The sequence below is a fragment of the Alosa pseudoharengus genome, unplaced genomic scaffold (assembly GCF_046254945.1).
Source record: "Alosa pseudoharengus isolate Yale_2024_CS ecotype anadromous, Long Island Sound unplaced genomic scaffold, YU_APseudo_1.1 YU_APseudo_1.1_scf_12, whole genome shotgun sequence".
Taxonomy (NCBI): domain Eukaryota; kingdom Metazoa; phylum Chordata; class Actinopteri; order Clupeiformes; family Clupeidae; genus Alosa; species Alosa pseudoharengus.
The window spans coordinates 17,316,916-17,337,280 of NW_027468587.1; the positions used below are offsets into that span (position 1 = coordinate 17,316,916).

General features: G+C 41.0%; 1 protein-coding gene across 23 annotated transcripts in view; it reads left to right on the top strand.

The window, feature by feature from the left end:
- The window catches only part of LOC143119064 (plectin-like), a 147,635-nt gene extending 127,980 nt beyond the window's left edge, over window positions 1-19,655 (top strand). For 21 of the 23 annotated variants that reach the window (XM_076280297.1, XM_076280298.1, XM_076280313.1 and 18 more), the window contains 4 exons: window positions 244-3,597; window positions 11,133-18,244; window positions 18,517-18,612; window positions 18,783-19,655. In XM_076280297.1, the coding sequence (XP_076136412.1) occupies window positions 244-3,597; window positions 11,133-17,279 (9,501 nt within the window). In that variant the 3' untranslated portion in view covers window positions 17,280-18,244; window positions 18,517-18,612; window positions 18,783-19,655. The remainder of the gene's footprint in view (window positions 1-243; window positions 3,598-11,132; window positions 18,245-18,516; window positions 18,613-18,782) is intronic. The other 2 variants (XM_076280312.1, XM_076280311.1) reach the window with 1 other exon arrangement.
- Window positions 19,656-20,365: the final 710 nt, after the last annotated feature.

Here is a 20,365-nt window from a genome sequence, read left to right on the forward strand (position 1 = left end):
GTCATACATATTAACTTTGCACCTGCATCCTGTCTTGATAACTCTAATATCATTGTCATGAATTTGCATCTGTCTTGTGTTAATCAAAGCTAATTACTTTTACCTTTACCTTAATCATAACCTTACTTTTGCTTTTACCTTAATCGTAACCTTAACTGTAATCATAACCATAATCTTAACACGTAACACTTCATGTTAATTTCTTAATTGATTTTTCTGTACTATTTACTTCCACTAATACAGAAAGCTGCTGAGAAACTTAAAGAGGAAGACAGGAAAAAAATGGCCGAAATGCAGGCCGAGTTAGACAAGCAAAAGCAGCTAGCAGCAGCTCACGCAAAGGCCATTGCCAAAGCGGAAAAAGAGGCCCAAGAGCTGAAGCTCATGATGCAGGAGGAGGTTAGCAAGAGAGAGGTAGTAACCCTGGATGCAGAGAAGCAGAAACACAACATTCAGCAAGAGCTGCATGAGCTCAAGAACCTCTCGGAGCAACAAATCAAATCCAAGAGCCAACAAGTCGAGGATGCCCTTCAGAGCCGGTCCAAGATCGAAGAGGAAATCCGTATCATCAGGATCCAACTCGAGACAACTGTGAAGCAGAAGAGCACTGCCGAAACTGAACTGCAGCAGCTTAGGGACAAGGCGGCTGAGGCCGAAAGGCTGAGGAAAGCTGCTCAGGATGAGGCTGAGAAGCTGCGAAAACAGGTCAGTGACGAGACACTGAAGAAGCGCAAGGCCGAAGAGGAGCTCAAGTTTAAAGCAGAAGCAGAGAAGGAGGCTGCCAAACAGAAACAGAGGGCTTTGGAGGACCTTAACCAACTCAAAAATCAGGCAGAGGAGGCAGAAAGGCGCATGAAGCAAGCTGAGGTTGAGAAGGAACGGCAGATAAAGTTGGCCCACGATGCAGCACAGAAGAGCGCAGCTGCTGAGCTCCAGAGCAAGCGCATGTCCTATGTGGAAAAGACTTCAAAGCTGGAAGCATCTCTCAAGCAAGAGCATGGCACTGTGATCCAACTCCAAGAAGAGGCGGAACGTCTCAAGAGGCAGCAAGAGGAAGCTGATGCTGCCAGATCAGATGCTGAGAAGGAGCTGGAGAAATGGAGACAGAAGGCAAATGAGGCCCTACGTCTCAGACTTCAAGCAGAAGAGGAAGCACACAAGAAGACTGTAGCCCAGGAGGAGGCTGAAAAACAGAAGTCCGATGCTGAACGAGAGGCTAAGAAGAGGGCCAAGGCAGAGGAGTCTGCTTTGAAACAGAAGGACATGGCTGAACAGGAGCTTGAGAGGCAGAGGAAGCTGGCAGAGGCCACTGCACAGCAAAAGTTCACAGCAGAGCAAGAGCTTATCCGCTTGAGGGCTGACTTCGACCACGGAGAACAACAGAGGTCTCTACTGGACGATGAACTCTACCGTCTCAAAAATGAGGTCAGTGCAGCAGAGCAGCAAAGAAAACACCTTGAAGATGAACTTGCCAAGGTGAAGAGCGAAATGGACATCCTTCTGAAACTTAAAGCTAAGGCTGAGAAAGAGGGTATGTCCAACACAGAAAAGAGTAAACAGCTCCTTGAGGCAGAGGCTGCAAAAATGCGAGACCTTGCCGAGGAAGCATCCAAGCTCCGTGCCATCTCTGAGGAGGCAAAGAGGCAGAGGCAGATTGCTGAGGAGGAAGCAGCCAAGCAAAGAGCAGAAGCTGAGAGAATCCTTAAAGAGAAACTTACTGCAATCAATGAAGCAACTCGCCTCAAAACTGAAGCTGAGATTGCCCTCAAAGAAAAGGAAGCAGAGAATGAGCGTCTCAGACGGAAAGCTGAAGATGAAGCCTACCAGAGGAAAGCCCTTGAAGATCAGGCCAGCCAGCACAAACAAGACATTGAAGAAAAGATAGTATTACTAAAGAAATCCTCTGAAGCTGAGCTGGAGAGACAGAAATCCATTGTTGATGATACTCTGAAACAAAGACGAATTGTGGAGGAGGAGATTCGCATCCTTAAGCTTAACTTTGAGAAAGCCTCATCTGGAAAGCTTGATTTGGAGCTGGAACTCAACAAACTCAAAAACATTGCCGAGGAAACTCAACAAACCAAAGTCCAAGCTGAGAAGGAGGCTGAGAAGCTGAGGAAGCTTGCGTTAGAGGAGGAAAATAGAAGGAGAGAGGCAGAAGAAAAAGTCAAGAAAATAGCTGCTGCAGAACAAGAGGCTGCTCGTCAGCGCCAGACAGCCCAGGAAGAAGTTGAACGGCTCAAAAAGAAAGCAGCTGAGGCCAATAAGCAAAAAGAGGAGGCCGACAAGGAGGCAGAAAGGCAGAGCCTTGCAGCAAAAGAAGCAGCACAGAAATGCAATGCAGCAGAACAGCAAGTGCAAAGCATTCTCTCGCAGCAAAAGGAGGACAGCCTTGTTCAGAAGAAGCTGAAAGAAGAATTTGAGAAGGCTAAAAAGCTAGCTAAAGAAGCAGAAAATGCCAAAGAGAAAGCTGAGAGAGAGGCTGCTCTCCTTCGTCAACAAGCCGAGGAGGCCGAACGCCAGAAGCAAGCAGCAGAGATGGAAGCTTCCAAACAAGCCAAAGCTCAAGAAGATGCTGAGAGACTGAGAAAAGAGGCAGAGTTGGAGGCTGCTAAGAGAGCCCAAGCAGAGGCTGCCGCTCTCAAACAGAAGCAACAGGCTGACGCTGAAATGGCCAAACACAAGAAACTGGCAGAGAAAACCCTGAAACAAAAATCTCAAGTTGAGCAAGAACTGACGAAGGTCAAACTGCAGCTTGATGAGACAGATAAGCAGAAGACTCTTCTGGATGATGAGCTCCAACGCCTTAAGGATGAGGTCGGTGATGCTGTTAAGCAGAAGGCTCAAGTAGAAGAAGAGCTGTTCAAGGTCAAAATTCAGATGGAGGAACTGATGAAATTGAAGCAGAGAATTGAGGAGGAGAACCAACGTCTCATCAAAAAAGACAAAGACAACACACAGAAGTTCCTTGCTGAAGAGGCTGAGAACATGAAGAAGCTGGCTGAGGAAGCTGCAAGGCTTAGTGTTGAGGCTCAGGAGGCTGCTCGCATGAGACAGATAGCAGAAGATGATCTTGTTCATCAACGAACCCTTGCAGAAAAGGTCCTCAAGGAAAAAATGCAAGCTATCCAGGAGGCATCTAAACTCAAAGCTGAGGCAGAAATGCTGCAGAAACAGAAAGATCTAGCTCAAGAGCAGGCTCAGAAGCTGCTAGCAGACAAGCAGCTGATGCAGCAACGTCTGGATGAGGAGATGGAAGGCTTTCAGAAATCCTTGGAGGCTGAGCGCAAGAGACAGTTGCAGATATCAGCTGAGGCAGAGAAACTCAAACTGCAGGTATCTGAGCTCAGTGATGCTCAGGCCAAAGCAGAGGCAGAGGCCAAAAAGTTCAAGAAACAGGCAGATGAGATCAGTGCCCGTCTGCACGAGACAGAAATCGCAACCCAAGAGAAGATGACTGTTGTGCAGAAGCTTGAAGTGCAGAGATTGAGCAGTAGCAAAGAGGCTGATGAGCTACGCAAAGCCATCGCTGATCTTGAGAAAGAGAAGGCTAAACTGAAAAAGGATGCAGAGGACTTACAAATTAAGTCCAAAGAGGTATTGTGTTCAAAGATGGCATATAAGCGCAGCTTATGTCATTGTTAACCCCTCCCTTTCACTAACAATTCCTCAGTTTGAAAATACTTCCTTTAACAAAATACTCTTCATTTTCCTACACTAAGTATGATTTATATGCTTTGAATTATGAATCCAAATCAGTCTTTGAATGAAATTTTCAAATTTCAGTTATATCTTATGCTGTAGTATGCTGTCTGAATACATGGAATGTCTGCATAGCATGTCTTAACATACCATATAGCCTTTTTTAATTTCACAATCAGGGGTAAGTGCTTGAAATTACCCACATATGGTATATGTCTTTGTACCTCAAAATATGTGATTGTGTTGGATAATTGGATGTGTATTGAAACAACAGAGACAATTGAAAAAGTGCAGTTTAACATTAACAAAACTTTATTGTGGACAGAAAACTGAACCCTATGAGGACTTTATGTAATATTATATAATTGTAATGTTGAAAAAATGCACAGAATTATCATAATTTAATGGAAATGGCAGGTATTTAGAAAATGTAGAAAGATCAACTGATTCAATTCAACCAGAGAATGTCTAATAAGGGGAGAACTTCCACTCTCTGAAAACTTCCGGTTTCTGAACTGGTTGCAGTTCCTTCTGTGGTTCCACATGAGGGCACTCGTCCATGAGTGCAGAATGAATGGAGGTCTATGAAGCTGTACCCCTCAAAATCCACTTTTCTCGGGATATAATTTTTTGTCAAGTAATTTGAATATTGTATTCGAAAGGGGAGGCAAAGAAAATATACTTGGTTGAGTATTATATTTTCTAAAGTCACTTATTTTTTCTAAAAAGCCTTTCAAATGTGTCAATGACGTCATTCATTAGCACAATGCTAGCGTGTTATGGGCAACAACGAGCCAACCTGTAACAAATCAAAAGGACATAAGTACTCGTTCATTCAACTTTTGACCTATAACCCATTTCGAAGTTGTACAAACTACAATCAAATCTGAGATTTCTCAATGACAATCAGGTGAAAAAGACAAATTTAGCAGTCTAGCTCCATTGACTTCTATTCATTTTGCACTCATGGCGATCGCCCCCAGTGAAACTCTGGTGGAACTACAACCAAAATTCGGCACAATGGGACTTAATACAGAGTGGCCAGGCTCTCCGTAGACGGGCTCTGACTCAACTAATCTAATTGAAATTATTCAGCAGACAAAATACCTTAGATATGCATCAAACTTATTGAGGTTGATAACGAATGTTGTCTAGAAATAAAATGTAAAATTTTAACTTGTTAATAATTATAATTATAATTAATAATAATAATTTTAAATTTTGACAAACGATTAAAAAAGACCAATAAATCACACAATTTTACTGTGATTAAATGAATTCCTTCCTTATAATGAAGCTTTTAATAATGGATATTTAAATGTAAAATCAAAGAATTAATGTAGAAAAAACAATAAATGAAATGCTATTGTTCAGTTTTAACTTTGATTGATGGGGATGATTCTAAGGACCCAGCACTGACAAGGGGCCCCCAGAGAACACTACAAATTATTATCATCAAGTAAGCTAAATAGTGTAGTCCAAATGATAAGTTTGTTTTTGTGTAAGTTATAAAGAAAATCTGTTATAAACTAAACAAATCCATGAGATCCAATCCATTTAAAGAGAACATTTTGACACCCTTTTAAAATACTATTCTATGTGTTGAACATCTGCGATATTGTCAGTGAGTGTTAGGCAAGTAGAAAAAGTTAACAAAAAAATCTCAACATAGCATTAACTGCAGTGTTACACATTAACTGTAATGTTATTTGTCTCTTGATGTTTACCAACCTACACATCAAAATAGGCTAATTTACTGGCATATGTGTAATGTATGTCTTCCTTGAACACCATGGTTCGAATTACCGGGGGTATTGGGGGGGTACGACCCCCCTAGATGAGACTTGGACCCCCCCAAAAGGGATGAAAATAATAGTTTGAGGGGTACTGAAAAAATTCAATAAAATTTAATGTTATCCAACATTTCATGTAATTAAATGCAGTATTACCACCACATACCAACAATTCAGGATATAATCTAATGAAATACGATTTTCAAACCCTCACCCCCATTAGGCTGTAGGCTACCATTTCTCTGGTACGTTCAGACTGTGTTGTTTGCTATGATATAATACTGACGAATTAAAACAAATGCACAGTGTAGGCTGCAAAAGCCTGATACGAATGGGTTAACAAGCGGTGGCCAACTGGCCATACATTTGTCTAAATTTTCACTGCCTTTGTAACATAGTGATCGCTATCATACACCACCTAAACCTGGTCAGAAGTCAATGGCGAGTTGTTCATATGCTATTTTAAGAGCGCATGTCAACAGTCATATTGGCAGGTGCACGCACCATCCTTCTATTATTCATGAACGCACACCAGCGCACGTCCATGCAAAGCATTAAATTGCACGATTACAATGGGAAACATAATTAGAATAAAAATTGCCAAAATACCGATGCATTTATTTGACATATCGCGCGTTGCGCCGTTAAAGGGAATGACAGATGTCATTCTCATTGGTTTAAAATGATGTTACGCCCCAAACACACCCATATGACTGATTAAAAGACCTAGGAACACCTTGTTACGCCATGCGCTCCACTTTTGAGAACGAAACCCCTCCCAATGTGAACTGGACATCCTACTAAATTTGAATAGACTTTTAACGAGTGACGATGCACTTTAGAATGTCATGATAGGGCCCTTAATGTCTTAACAAGAGGGAATTTGCACTAATATTCAGGGCATTTCGCATGTACAGTAGATTAGTGGTTCTCAACCTTTTTTACGCAAATGCCCATACACCCATAATTGCAACGTTACCTGCAGTTTGTTTGAAACGCTACGTGAACATATAATAATCAATTGGACGTGAAATGTCTTTCCTCGTTGCCATTATTAGAGATCAGCCTTTCTTAAAAGCATATTGCTGTACAAATGTTTTGTGATATAACACCAGGCGCACAATGCACTAGGCTACATGATATGAAATGCCTAGGCTAAACAACGTGAAGATATTTTTTTTCCAACCATGAACAAGTAATCTTTTTATTTGCTTGATGTTTGGCAGGCTTAGGCTATCCAAGAAAAACTAATCAAATGAACCAAAGGCTGGTCTTGTATTAGGCTAGGTGAACTTGGCTATTAAACGGGAGACTTTCTGTGGCCCATCTGTAAACAATTCTGGGTCTTAAATTTAAGTTGTATGTTTGCCATTTCCGTGCTATTGCTCTGTATGCATTTCCATGTTTGCACTACACGGCTATACCAAAAAATATTTGACTGTGGCGCACGGGGCGCACCTTGAAACAGTGTTTACCCAAATCCAACCCTTCCCATAACGTGTAAGGTAAATTGTGCTTGCTAGTATGATTCGTTTCTTTTAACTTGTCGGCCAGCCAGCCACGGTCATATGACCTATATTTCGAAGGAAAATTGACTGTGAACCACAAGTGTGAAATCATGTGTGTAAGCCTATATAAAATGGAGAGTGACGTCACCAGTCAAAATAGCGGTACCCCCCGAAGCTCATGGTATAATTCGAACACTGTTGAACACCTGACATTAACATTAATGTTTGATTAGGTTGAGCTAGCAATGTAACTAGTAAACCATAACTAAGTTAGCATCTCAAACAACAGCCAAACCTTTATTACCTTGTGACTTGTCTATTCCTCCCTTTCAATTATTCACTCTATAAATGTGCTATAAAAACACCAATATATACAACTTACTTAAAGGAGAATTCCCGAGAATGCCCGAGGCACCCCCATCGAAAAACTATTATATTTTCTAAAGTCACTTATTTTTTCTAAAAAGCCTTTCAAATGTGTCAATGACGTCATTCATTAGCACAATGCTAGCGTGTTATGGGCAACAACGAGCCAACCTGTAACAAATCAAAAGGACATAAGTACTCGTTCATTCAACTTTTGACCTATAACCCATTTCGAAGTTGTACAAACTACAATCAAATCTGAGATTTCTCAATGACAATCAGGTGAAAAAGACAAATTTAGCAGTCTAGCTCCATTGACTTCTATTCATTTTGCACTCATGGCGATCGCCCCCAGTGAAACTCTGGTGGAACTACAACCAAAATTCGGCACAATGGGACTTAATACAGAGTGGCCAGGCTCTCCGTAGACGGGCTCTGACTCAACTAATCTAATTGAAATTATTCAGCAGACAAAATACCTTAGATATGCATCAAACTTATTGAGGTTGATAACGAATGTTGTCTAGAAATAAAATGTAAAATTTTAACTTGTTAATAATTATAATTATAATTAATAATAATAATTTTAAATTTTGACAAACGATTAAAAAAGACCAATAAATCACACAATTTTACTGTGATTAAATGAATTCCTTCCTTATAATGAAGCTTTTAATAATGGATATTTAAATGTAAAATCAAAGAATTAATGTAGAAAAAACAATAAATGAAATGCTATTGTTCAGTTTTAACTTTGATTGATGGGGATGATTCTAAGGACCCAGCACTGACAAGGGGCCCCCAGAGAACACTACAAATTATTATCATCAAGTAAGCTAAATAGTGTAGTCCAAATGATAAGTTTGTTTTTGTGTAAGTTATAAAGAAAATCTGTTATAAACTAAACAAATCCATGAGATCCAATCCATTTAAAGAGAACATTTTGACACCCTTTTAAAATACTATTCTATGTGTTGAACATCTGCGATATTGTCAGTGAGTGTTAGGCAAGTAGAAAAAGTTAACAAAAAAATCTCAACATAGCATTAACTGCAGTGTTACACATTAACTGTAATGTTATTTGTCTCTTGATGTTTACCAACCTACACATCAAAATAGGCTAATTTACTGGCATATGTGTAATGTATGTCTTCCTTGAACACCATGGTTCGAATTACCGGGGGTATTGGGGGGGTACGACCCCCCTAGATGAGACTTGGACCCCCCCAAAAGGGATGAAAATAATAGTTTGAGGGGTACTGAAAAAATTCAATAAAATTTAATGTTATCCAACATTTCATGTAATTAAATGCAGTATTACCACCACATACCAACAATTCAGGATATAATCTAATGAAATACGATTTTCAAACCCTCACCCCCATTAGGCTGTAGGCTACCATTTCTCTGGTACGTTCAGACTGTGTTGTTTGCTATGATATAATACTGACGAATTAAAACAAATGCACAGTGTAGGCTGCAAAAGCCTGATACGAATGGGTTAACAAGCGGTGGCCAACTGGCCATACATTTGTCTAAATTTTCACTGCCTTTGTAACATAGTGATCGCTATCATACACCACCTAAACCTGGTCAGAAGTCAATGGCGAGTTGTTCATATGCTATTTTAAGAGCGCATGTCAACAGTCATATTGGCAGGTGCACGCACCATCCTTCTATTATTCATGAACGCACACCAGCGCACGTCCATGCAAAGCATTAAATTGCACGATTACAATGGGAAACATAATTAGAATAAAAATTGCCAAAATACCGATGCATTTATTTGACATATCGCGCGTTGCGCCGTTAAAGGGAATGACAGATGTCATTCTCATTGGTTTAAAATGATGTTACGCCCCAAACACACCCATATGACTGATTAAAAGACCTAGGAACACCTTGTTACGCCATGCGCTCCACTTTTGAGAACGAAACCCCTCCCAATGTGAACTGGACATCCTACTAAATTTGAATAGACTTTTAACGAGTGACGATGCACTTTAGAATGTCATGATAGGGCCCTTAATGTCTTAACAAGAGGGAATTTGCACTAATATTCAGGGCATTTCGCATGTACAGTAGATTAGTGGTTCTCAACCTTTTTTACGCAAATGCCCATACACCCATAATTGCAACGTTACCTGCAGTTTGTTTGAAACGCTACGTGAACATATAATAATCAATTGGACGTGAAATGTCTTTCCTCGTTGCCATTATTAGAGATCAGCCTTTCTTAAAAGCATATTGCTGTACAAATGTTTTGTGATATAACACCAGGCGCACAATGCACTAGGCTACATGATATGAAATGCCTAGGCTAAACAACGTGAAGATATTTTTTTTCCAACCATGAACAAGTAATCTTTTTATTTGCTTGATGTTTGGCAGGCTTAGGCTATCCAAGAAAAACTAATCAAATGAACCAAAGGCTGGTCTTGTATTAGGCTAGGTGAACTTGGCTATTAAACGGGAGACTTTCTGTGGCCCATCTGTAAACAATTCTGGGTCTTAAATTTAAGTTGTATGTTTGCCATTTCCGTGCTATTGCTCTGTATGCATTTCCATGTTTGCACTACACGGCTATACCAAAAAATATTTGACTGTGGCGCACGGGGCGCACCTTGAAACAGTGTTTACCCAAATCCAACCCTTCCCATAACGTGTAAGGTAAATTGTGCTTGCTAGTATGATTCGTTTCTTTTAACTTGTCGGCCAGCCAGCCACGGTCATATGACCTATATTTCGAAGGAAAATTGACTGTGAACCACAAGTGTGAAATCATGTGTGTAAGCCTATATAAAATGGAGAGTGACGTCACCAGTCAAAATAGCGGTACCCCCCGAAGCTCATGGTATAATTCGAACACTGTTGAACACCTGACATTAACATTAATGTTTGATTAGGTTGAGCTAGCAATGTAACTAGTAAACCATAACTAAGTTAGCATCTCAAACAACAGCCAAACCTTTATTACCTTGTGACTTGTCTATTCCTCCCTTTCAATTATTCACTCTATAAATGTGCTATAAAAACACCAATATATACAACTTACTTAAAGGAGAATTCCCGAGAATGCCCGAGGCACCCCCATCGAAAAACTATTGGTAGCATCGGCTAACTAGCGCCAGATTTCTGAGTGTAGGGGACAAGCCGAGATGAGCTATGAGACATATGTTCACACTCGGTATCATGTTTCAACACACTTTAGGTCAATATCACACCGGAATTCTCCTTTAACTGGTTTTATTTAGATAGTGTTAACCTAAAGGAGCAATGCTGTAATAAGCACTCCAAATATTTTATAAAAATATGTAACTTTACAGGCAACACAACAGTGTTACATTTGCAGAGCGTATGCTGCAACAGTTAGCCTCCACTATTATCAATGGAACTGGCTACACCAGATGTGATAGTGGCACATACATTCAAATAAATTAGACCAGTCTTCTAAAACTATTTTTATGCTCTGCGGACAGAGTGCTTCAGTTGCACACATGGTATAGCCAGGCTGTTATACTGACGGTGAAAATTTCAATTTATTTTTAGACTCCAACACACCTCCAGTATGACCAGTATGGCCAGGTACCATAAGACCCTTCAGTAGATTGTGGTTATGGTATTTGGCAGATGCTTTTGTCCAAAGCGATTAAATGAAAGCGCCAACCCTGATTGTGAAACTATTCATATGTATTTGTTTTGAGTTATTTAGGGATCAACACCATCATGTCACTCATTTTACTCTCTTTCTCTTTTACCTCAGAGTGCAAGTGCCCAACAGGAGCAGATGATTCAGGAGAAGACACTCCTTCAGCAGACTTTCATCGCTGAGAAAGAGGAACTGCTTAAAAAAGAGAAGCTCATTGAAGATGAGAAGAAGAGGCTAGAGAGCCAGTTTGAAGAGGAGGTCAAAAAGGCAAAGGCTCTCAAAGATGAGCAGGAACAGCAGAGAAAGCAGATGGAGGAGGAGAAGAACAAGCTCAAGGCCACCATGGATGCTGCCCTCAAGAAACAGCAGGAGGCAGAGCAGGAGATGCTCAATAAGCAGAAGGAGATGCAGGAACTTGCCAAGAAGAAGCTAGAGCAAGAAAAAATGCTTGAAGATGAAAACAAGAAGCTGCGTGAAAAGCTGCAGCAACTTGAAGAGGCAACTGTTACCCGTGAGATTCAGATTCAAACAGAAGCAGAAAGGAAAGTCCTCAATGGTCAAGGCACAGATGATGTTGACAGCAGAAATGGGGAGTCTCCTCTTTCATTTGATGGCCTTCGGGAGAAGGTACCTGCAAGTAGACTCGTTGATGTTGGACTTCTGAGTAAGAAAGAGTTTGATAAATTGAAGAAGGGTAAAACCACTGTGCAGAACCTGAGCCAAACAGACAAACTCAAGACTGTTCTCAAGGGAAATGACTGCATCGCTGGCCTCCTTGTTCATCCAAACCAAAAGATGTCCATCTATCAAGCCATGAAAGACATTAAAATTGCCCAAAGCACTGGCTTAATTCTACTAGAAGCACAAGCAGCATCAGGCTTTATAGTTGACCCCATCAAGAACACAAAGCTCACAGTCAATGAAGCAGTGAAAGAGGGAGTCGTAGGTCCAGAATTGCACAACAAATTGCTCTCTGCTGAAAGAGCTGTCAGCGGATACAAAGATCCTTACACAGGTGGAAAGATTTCAACCTTTGAGGCCAAGAAGAAGGGTCTTATTGGGGAGAGTGAGGCCATCAGACTACTTGATGCCCAGATGGCAACAGGAGGAATCATAGATCCAGTCCACAGTCACCGTGTGTCAAATGAAACTGCCTACCAACAGGGCTATTTGGATGCAGACACCAACAAAATCCTGGACAAGCCCACAGACGACACCAAAGGATTCTTTGACCCAAATACCCAGGAAAACCTCACCTACAAACAGTTGATTGAAAGATGTACTAAAGACCCTGAGACAGGGTTGCTACTCCTGCCCATCTCAGAGGATGCTGCTCTCAGTGCAAGAACATACACAGATGAAGAAACACAGGATGTGTTCAGCAAAACAAATGTCTCTGTGCCTTTTGGAAAGTTCAAGGGAAAAACTGTCACAATCTGGGAAATCATCAACTCAGAGTACTTCACAGAGGACCAGAGAAAGGATCTCATCCGCCAGTACAAGACTGGGAAAATCACAATTGAGAAAATTATTAAGATTGTCATAACTGTTGCTGAAGAGAAAGAGAAAAAGAATGAAATCACCTTTGAAGGTTTGAGAGCACCTGTCCCCGCTGCTGAGCTCTTGGAGTCAAAAATCATTGACAAAGACCTTTACAACAAACTTCACAAAGGCAATAAAACAGTCAAGGAAGTGTCTGAAATGGATCATGTTCACAAGTCTTTGAAAGGCACCAACTGCATTGCTGGTGTAGTTATTGACTCAACTAAAGAAACACTGTCCTTATACCAAGCCTTGAAGCAGGATGTGATCAGGCCCACTCATGCTTTGAATCTACTGGAAGCACAGGCTGCAACTGGATTCATGATTGACCCTCTCAATAATCAGAAGTACACAGTAGATGAGGCTGTTAAGGCAGGTTTAGTTGGTCCAGAACTTCATGAAAAACTGTTGTCTGCTGAAAGAGCTGTCACCGGCTACAAAGATCCTTACTCTGGCAAGGCTGTGTCTTTGTTTGAAGCAATGAAAAAGGACCTCATTAATAAAGATCAGGGAATCAGACTTCTTGATGCACAGATGACAACAGGAGGTATTATTGACCCAGTGAAGAGTCATCGCATTCCCCATGATGTGGCCTGCAAACGGGGATACTTTGATGATCAAACAAACAAACTCCTGAGCAGTCCAACAGCTGATATCAAAGGCTTCTATGACCCCAACACTCAAGAGAATGTCACATACCGGCAACTCCACAAGAGATGTGTCACAGACAAAAAGACTGGTCTTCAACTTCTGCCTCTGTCTGATGAAGCTATCAACTCAAAGGAGGAACACAAATACACAGAGTCACAGACCAAAAATGCCATGAGCCAAGCTACAATGGAGGTTGACAGTGGCCCATTCAAAGGCAGAAAGGTCACTATCTGGGAAATGCTTAATTCGGAATATCTTACAGATGAACAAAGGGAAGATCTGATCAGACAGTACAGATCTGGAAAAATCACAATTGAAAAAATCATAAAGATTGTGATCACAGTCGTTAATGAAAAAGAAGCCAAGAAACAGGAGAAAGGCAACTTTGAAGGACTCAGAACAACAGCACCAGCAAAGTCACTGCTTGATGCTAAGATTATTGACAAAGCTACATTTGATGCAGTCAATCAAGGCAAGAAGACTGCAGCAGAAGTTAGCAAAGATAAATCCATCAATAAATATCTACAAGGTTCAGACAGCATCGCTGGTATCTATAACGATCAGACTAAAGAGAAGCTCAGCATATACCAAGCAATGAAGAATAAGCTTCTTAGACAGACCACTGGTGTGGCACTGCTTGAAGCTCAGGTAGCCACAGGATTCCTTGTAGACCCACGGAAAAATCAGTTTTTGACTGTAGATGAAGCTGTAAAATCAGGCCTTGTCGGACCAGAGCTTCATGAGAAACTGCTCTCTGCTGAAAAGGCAGTCACAGGTTACAAAGACCCATACACTGGAAACAAAATCACCCTCTATGAAGCCATGCAGAAGGATCTAATTCCAAAGGACCAAGCAATGCCCCTCCTGGAGGCACAGATGGTCACTGGTGGAATAATTGATCCAGTGAACAGCCACCATCTGCCAAATGATGCCGCAATCCAGCGTGGATTCTTCAGTAAAGAAATGGCCAACACTCTCTCTGAAGTCTCAGATGACAACAAGAGGTTCTCTGACCCCACAACAGATGATAATGTGTCATACAAGCAGCTGAAAGATAAATGCATGCGTGACCCAGACACAGGACTTTGTCTCTTGACTCTCTCCAAGCCACAATCACCAACAATAGTTGAAAAGACATACCTGTACACTGAGGAGCAGACCCAGCATGACCTAGCCGGCACCCAGGTTGACCTTCCAATTGAAGGCTTTGGAGACCAGCCTACGTCCCTTTGGGATATCATGAACTCAAATCTGCTCCCAGAGTCAGAAAGGGCAAAACTCATGGACGAATACCGATCTGGCCACATAACTAAAGAACGCATGATAATCATCATCATTGAGATCATGGAACAGAGAGAGATCATCCGAGGGGAGAACATCAAAACATGTAACACAATTAGACGCCGAATTACCATTGATGAGCTCTACAGTGCTCGCATTATTGACCAAGAAATCTACAATCTGCTCAAACAAGAGAAGAAGAACATCCGAGAGGTCATGGAGATGCAGAGTGTAAAGAAATATTTGTTTGGCACAGGCTGTGTTGCTGGTGTCATGACAGACTCTAATAACAAGATTGGCATTTACGAGGCAATGAAGAGGGGCCTAATGAAGTCTGAAGTAGCCATGACTCTTTTGGAGGCTCAGGCTGCAACTGGATTCATTGTTGACCCTGTCAAAAATGAGATGCTCACCGTTGATGAGGCTGTCCGTAAAGGTGTAGTTGGCCCAGAGATCCACGACAGACTTCTCTCTGCTGAAAGGGCAGTTACTGGTTACAGAGACCCATACAGTGGCAAGATCATCTCTCTCTTCCAAGCAATGAAAAAGAACCTTGTCCCTGAGGAATATGCTCTAAAACTTCTTGAGGCCCAAACAGCCACAGGGGGCATTATGGACCCTGAATTCCACTTCCACCTTCCATCAGATGTTGCTACGCACCGTGGATACATAATCAGAGAGACCATGGAGAGGCTGTCTGATGAGGTGAAGGGATATGTAGACCCCCTGACAGAAGAAGGGATGTCATATGCGCAGCTGCTCAAGAGATGTAAGGTTGATCCTGAAACTGGCCTGCGTTTCCTCTCACTTGCAGACAGGAGGCTGATGTTCAAGGGTCTTAGAAAACAGATCACCATGGAGGAGCTCTTCCGCTCACAGATCATTGACCAGCAGACTGTTACAGAGTTGAATGAAGGTCTAGTGACTGTGGAGGAAGTCAGCAAAAGACTCCAAAAGTATCTTCAAGGTGCAAGTTGTATTGCTGGAGTGTATGTGGAGACCAACAGAGAGCGTCTCTCTATCTACCAAGCTATGAAGAAGAATATGATCAGACCAGGCACAGCTTTTGAGCTGCTTGAGGCCCAAGCCGCAACAGGTTATGTGATTGACCCAATCAAGAACCTTAAGCTGACAGTCAATGAGGCTGTGAGGATGGGCATTGTGGGTCCAGAATTTAAAGACAAGCTTCTGTCCGCAGAACGGGCTGTGACAGGCTACAGAGATCCTTACTCAGGCAAGACCATCTCTCTCTTCCAGGCCATGCAGAAAGGCCTCATCCTCAAAGATCATGGCATCCGTCTCCTTGAAGCCCAGATTGCCACGGGAGGAATCATTGATCCAGAGGAGAGTCACCGTTTGCCCGTAGAGGTGGCTTACAAACGTGGCTTCTTTGATGAGGAAATGAATGAGATCCTCTCTGACCCATCTGATGACACCAAGGGATTCTTTGATCCCAACACTGAAGAGAATTTGACTTACCTACAGCTGATGGAAAGATGCATTACAGATCCAGACACTGGTCTTGTGCTCCTGCTGCTCAAGGAGAAGAAACGAGAAAGGAAAACGTCTTCAAAGTCCTCTGTGCGCAAGCGCAGAGTGGTCATTGTGGACCCAGAGACTGGCAAAGAGATGACTGTTTACGAAGCATACCGCAAAGGGCTCATTGACCATCAGACCTACCTGGAGTTGGCAGAGCAGGAATGTGAGTGGGAAGAGATTACTACTACTACATCTGACGGTAGTGTGAAGTCCATCATCATTGACAGGAGATCAGGCCGACAATATGACATTGATGATGCCATTGCTCGAGGTCTCATTGACCAGTCTTCTCTGGATCAGTACCGCTCTGGACACTTGCCCATCACTGAATTTGCTGACATGCTGTCTGGAAATATGGGTGGCTTCCGTTCCCGATCCTCCTCATTCGGATCAACTTCTTCATATCCCATGAGCCCTCTGCCCTCAATCAGAACTCCGGCCACCATTTGGAATGATCCAACTGAAGTGACTGTGCCAGTAGCTGGAATTCTTGACACTGATACTTTAGAGAAAGTCTCAGTCACTGAGGCCATGCACAGGAATCTAGTTGACAACATCACTGGCCAGAGACTGCTAGAGGCACAGGCTTGCACTGGAGGCATAATTGACCCTGCAACAGGGGAGAAATTCTCTGTCGCTGATGCAACTGAAAAGGGTCTTGTTGATAAGTTAATGGTTGACAGGTTAAACCTGGCTCAGAAAGCCTTCAATGGATTTGAGGACCCCAGAACCAAAGTAAGGATGTCTGCCTCCCAAGCCCTCAAGAAAGGTTGGCTGTATTATGAAGCTGGTCAGCGTTTCCTGGAAGTGCAATACCTCACTGGTGGTCTCATAGAACCAGATGTTGAGGAAAGAGTTTCTCTAGAAGAGGGCATCAAAAAAGGTAGCATTGATGCTCGCACTGCCCAAAAGCTAAGAGATGTAAGTGCCTACGCCAAATACCTGACCTGCCCTAAAACCAAACTCAAGATTTCTTATAAAGATGCCATGGACAGAAGTATGATTGAGGAAGGATCCGGCTTACGACTTCTGGAAGCCTCCTCTCAGTCTAGCAAAGGCCTGTACAGCCCTTACAACGTCAGTGGTGCTGGGTCTGCCTCTGGCTCTCGCACTGGCTCAAGGACAGGGTCCAGATCTGGCTCAAGAAGAGGCAGCTTTGATGCCACTGGTTCTTCACTGTTCGCTGGCATGTCCTTCTCCTCATCCTCAACCACATTCTCATCCTCCAGCTATGGCCGAAGATATTAGCTCCTTCACAACAGTACTACCCCTTCACACCTCAGTGGCTTAAAATAGGAAAGAAAGATATCTAAAAAGGAAGACAACAAAGACTTATTTATTCAGCTTTGCATGTGGTTGCTTTAGGAAATTGCATTCCGAAAACTACCATTTTTTTAGAAAAAACTTTGGATTGTTGAGCTCCAACTCCACGTAGTATGGATGCTAAAACTATGCATACAATACCTGTCCGGCCTTAATAGGTTATTATTTTTTTATCTATTTTTTCCTGCAGTTTCATATATATAATATTGAATAGGGTAGTATTTTAAAAAAAAAACATGGAATTTTTGATTGAATGACAGCTATTTTTATAGAGCAGTTGTCATTGAGGCTAGTTGTTTTTAAATATTTTACATTTCTACTTGCAATGTTTTTAATTGTTTTTACTGTTTTTTTTTGTCTGGAGAAAACTTCAAAAGATATGCCAAGATAGATAGAGAATTTATGTTACCAGATTCAAAAACTATATACAGTATATGGCTATAATTCTAAGTCCAGTATGTGTATAGATATCTGTTAAAGCAATTTTATTAAGACAAATCAAGATCAATTAGCTAACTTACTAAAGGGCAACATATGGAAAAAAACACTATTAGCTTGGACACTGGAGGGCAACAATGAAAGCGGCAATATTTTTTTTTTTGGGGCGGGCAATTCCAGCTCAGCTGTAAGAAAGAAGCACCAAACATCCTGTCCACATGGATTCAGACATTCCCAAAAGACAACCCTAATACATTTTGAGCCAGTCAATGATGTCTAGTGTCCTCCATCATGATAAAAGTGCAACAACAATAAGTCCTTACACCAACACTCAAGCTCAACTTAGTCCACCCCCCCCCACCCCCCCCATGGCCTACTGTCCCAAGAAGATGTCAGAAGTCACACCCAGCTTCACATTACCTGGAGAGTTCATGGACTGGTTTTCTTTACCTGTAAGTTAAACTTGGGTGAATTTGGGTATGGCTGGCTGTCCTCTTCACACTTTCTACTTACTTTCTCCACTTCTCTGCTCTAAAGGACAGTCTCTACTCATTAAACATTTTGGAAGTAATTTCACATTATTTAAATGTCCTTTTTACCTTTTATTTATTTACTCTCTCTCCTCTCTCTTTCTGCATATCTGCCAGAATTGAGTGCTCAATTTCAGAATGAAGAAGAAATACTTAATAAACAACAATCTCTTCTCTGCTTTCTTTTACAATAGAAGTCTTTTCCAAACAGATGTCCTGTGAAGGAAGAAGGTGGTGCTTACTCAGTCTGGGATGACATTCATCCACAGCCAACAACATCTGCTCCTCAGGTATGATAATTTGATATACAGTGTTTACTGCCATTAATGCCATCACAAACATATTTTCAGTTCCCATCTGATTTACACAATTGTTTAAATATGACAAAAGACACTCTTTGATTTGTTTTGGCATTTGTTTTCATTGTTTTTCATTTATACTTTGGCCTTTTTTATTTTAGATCTGCAGTCAAGCACCTCTCTTCACCCACAAACATCTCCTCTTGCGAGGTTTGAATAAAGGCTAGAGTAACGCTGACATCTTCCTGAGATACATACCATGAACTGTGCACTGGACTAGATACATTCTGGCTCTCACATCAAGACAACATCTACACACCATTTCATCCAATGTTTAGCTTCTTTGGACAAATAGGATATTCTCCTATGTATGTGTTATAACTAAGAATAGTCTTTGTCTAAAACTTATGGCTGACATGATCTTATGAATGTACTTTTCAGCAATACGAATTTGGAATGATTTTAACTAACCTGCAGTCACCAATCTCTAAAAGCTGCTGTATTGTTGAGATTTAAAACCTGGAAAAAATCTACCCAGTGTACTAAACACTACCATACAAATAAACAACTGAATGTATTCTTCAATCCCTGCTTACATGCATTTCATTAGTCCATGTTTTTATTTTTATTTCCCATGAAATGTTTCTTTTAAGTTGCTTTCTCTGCTCTCTGCAAAATCCTATACATTGTTCTTCTCTTTATTTTTGAAAATACTTGACTTGTGTAAATTCTGTTTTATTTCCATTTTTCCATCATATTTTTTATATAATTTACTGTAATATATATATTTTTGCTTTGCATGTTTTACTAACTTGGTTACAAATATATGGAAAAACTGAATGATGAATAGATTTTCAAAATGCTTAGCAAAAAATATCTACTATTTTTGATGTAAAATGGAAAATGTAAACTTGTATGCAATCCACTAACAAGTTGGTTTTGCCTATAACGAGATGGGAGTGCCTTGACAGGGATTGAAACTGGGTGCATCTTTGAAAACAACACTAATGTAAATAAACTATGATAAAAAAATCTCATCTTTCTTTTTTCATTTTCTTCATCAAGACATATATCTTCAGTTATATGAATATGATGTAATATCCATATATCATGGGATATTAATATAGGAATGAATGTGAATTTTTATATTCACAGTTACATTTGATTTGATATAGTCCATTCAAAATGTCTTTCCTATAATAAGACACTATAGGCTACACACATAGGTCAAAAATATAGCAACTGCAAATATTAATTGCACCTCAAGAGGGCAATGTTGTTACATTTACTGAAATTGTTACATCTGTATTATGTTAAATTATTAATTCTCATTTTGACCCTTTCCTTGTGCATAAATACAGGAAAGCATTCAACTGTACAATGATATAGAGACACTTGCATTTGAGGTTCCACTTAATATCTTTGTCATAGACAGTGAAGCAGAGGAGGCAACTAGTCCAGTTTACAGATGTACCTCAGGGATATGCTGAGACTGGTCGCCTTGGGCTACTGAATCCAGACAATAGTACACCTCTTTCCCATTCACTGCAGAGTATGGGGAGTGAGGTACATGTAGGAGTCTGCATTGTTTAGAAATACTTTACAGAAGGGTCAAAATATTGTTATACTTATATGAAGAACATACATGAGTAGGTGGAGCTGATAGCATATGCCTTAGCTCATATCATATTGCCTGATTTAATCAACTTCTTCAGCATAATCATCTGGTTTGAGAGTTGTTTTT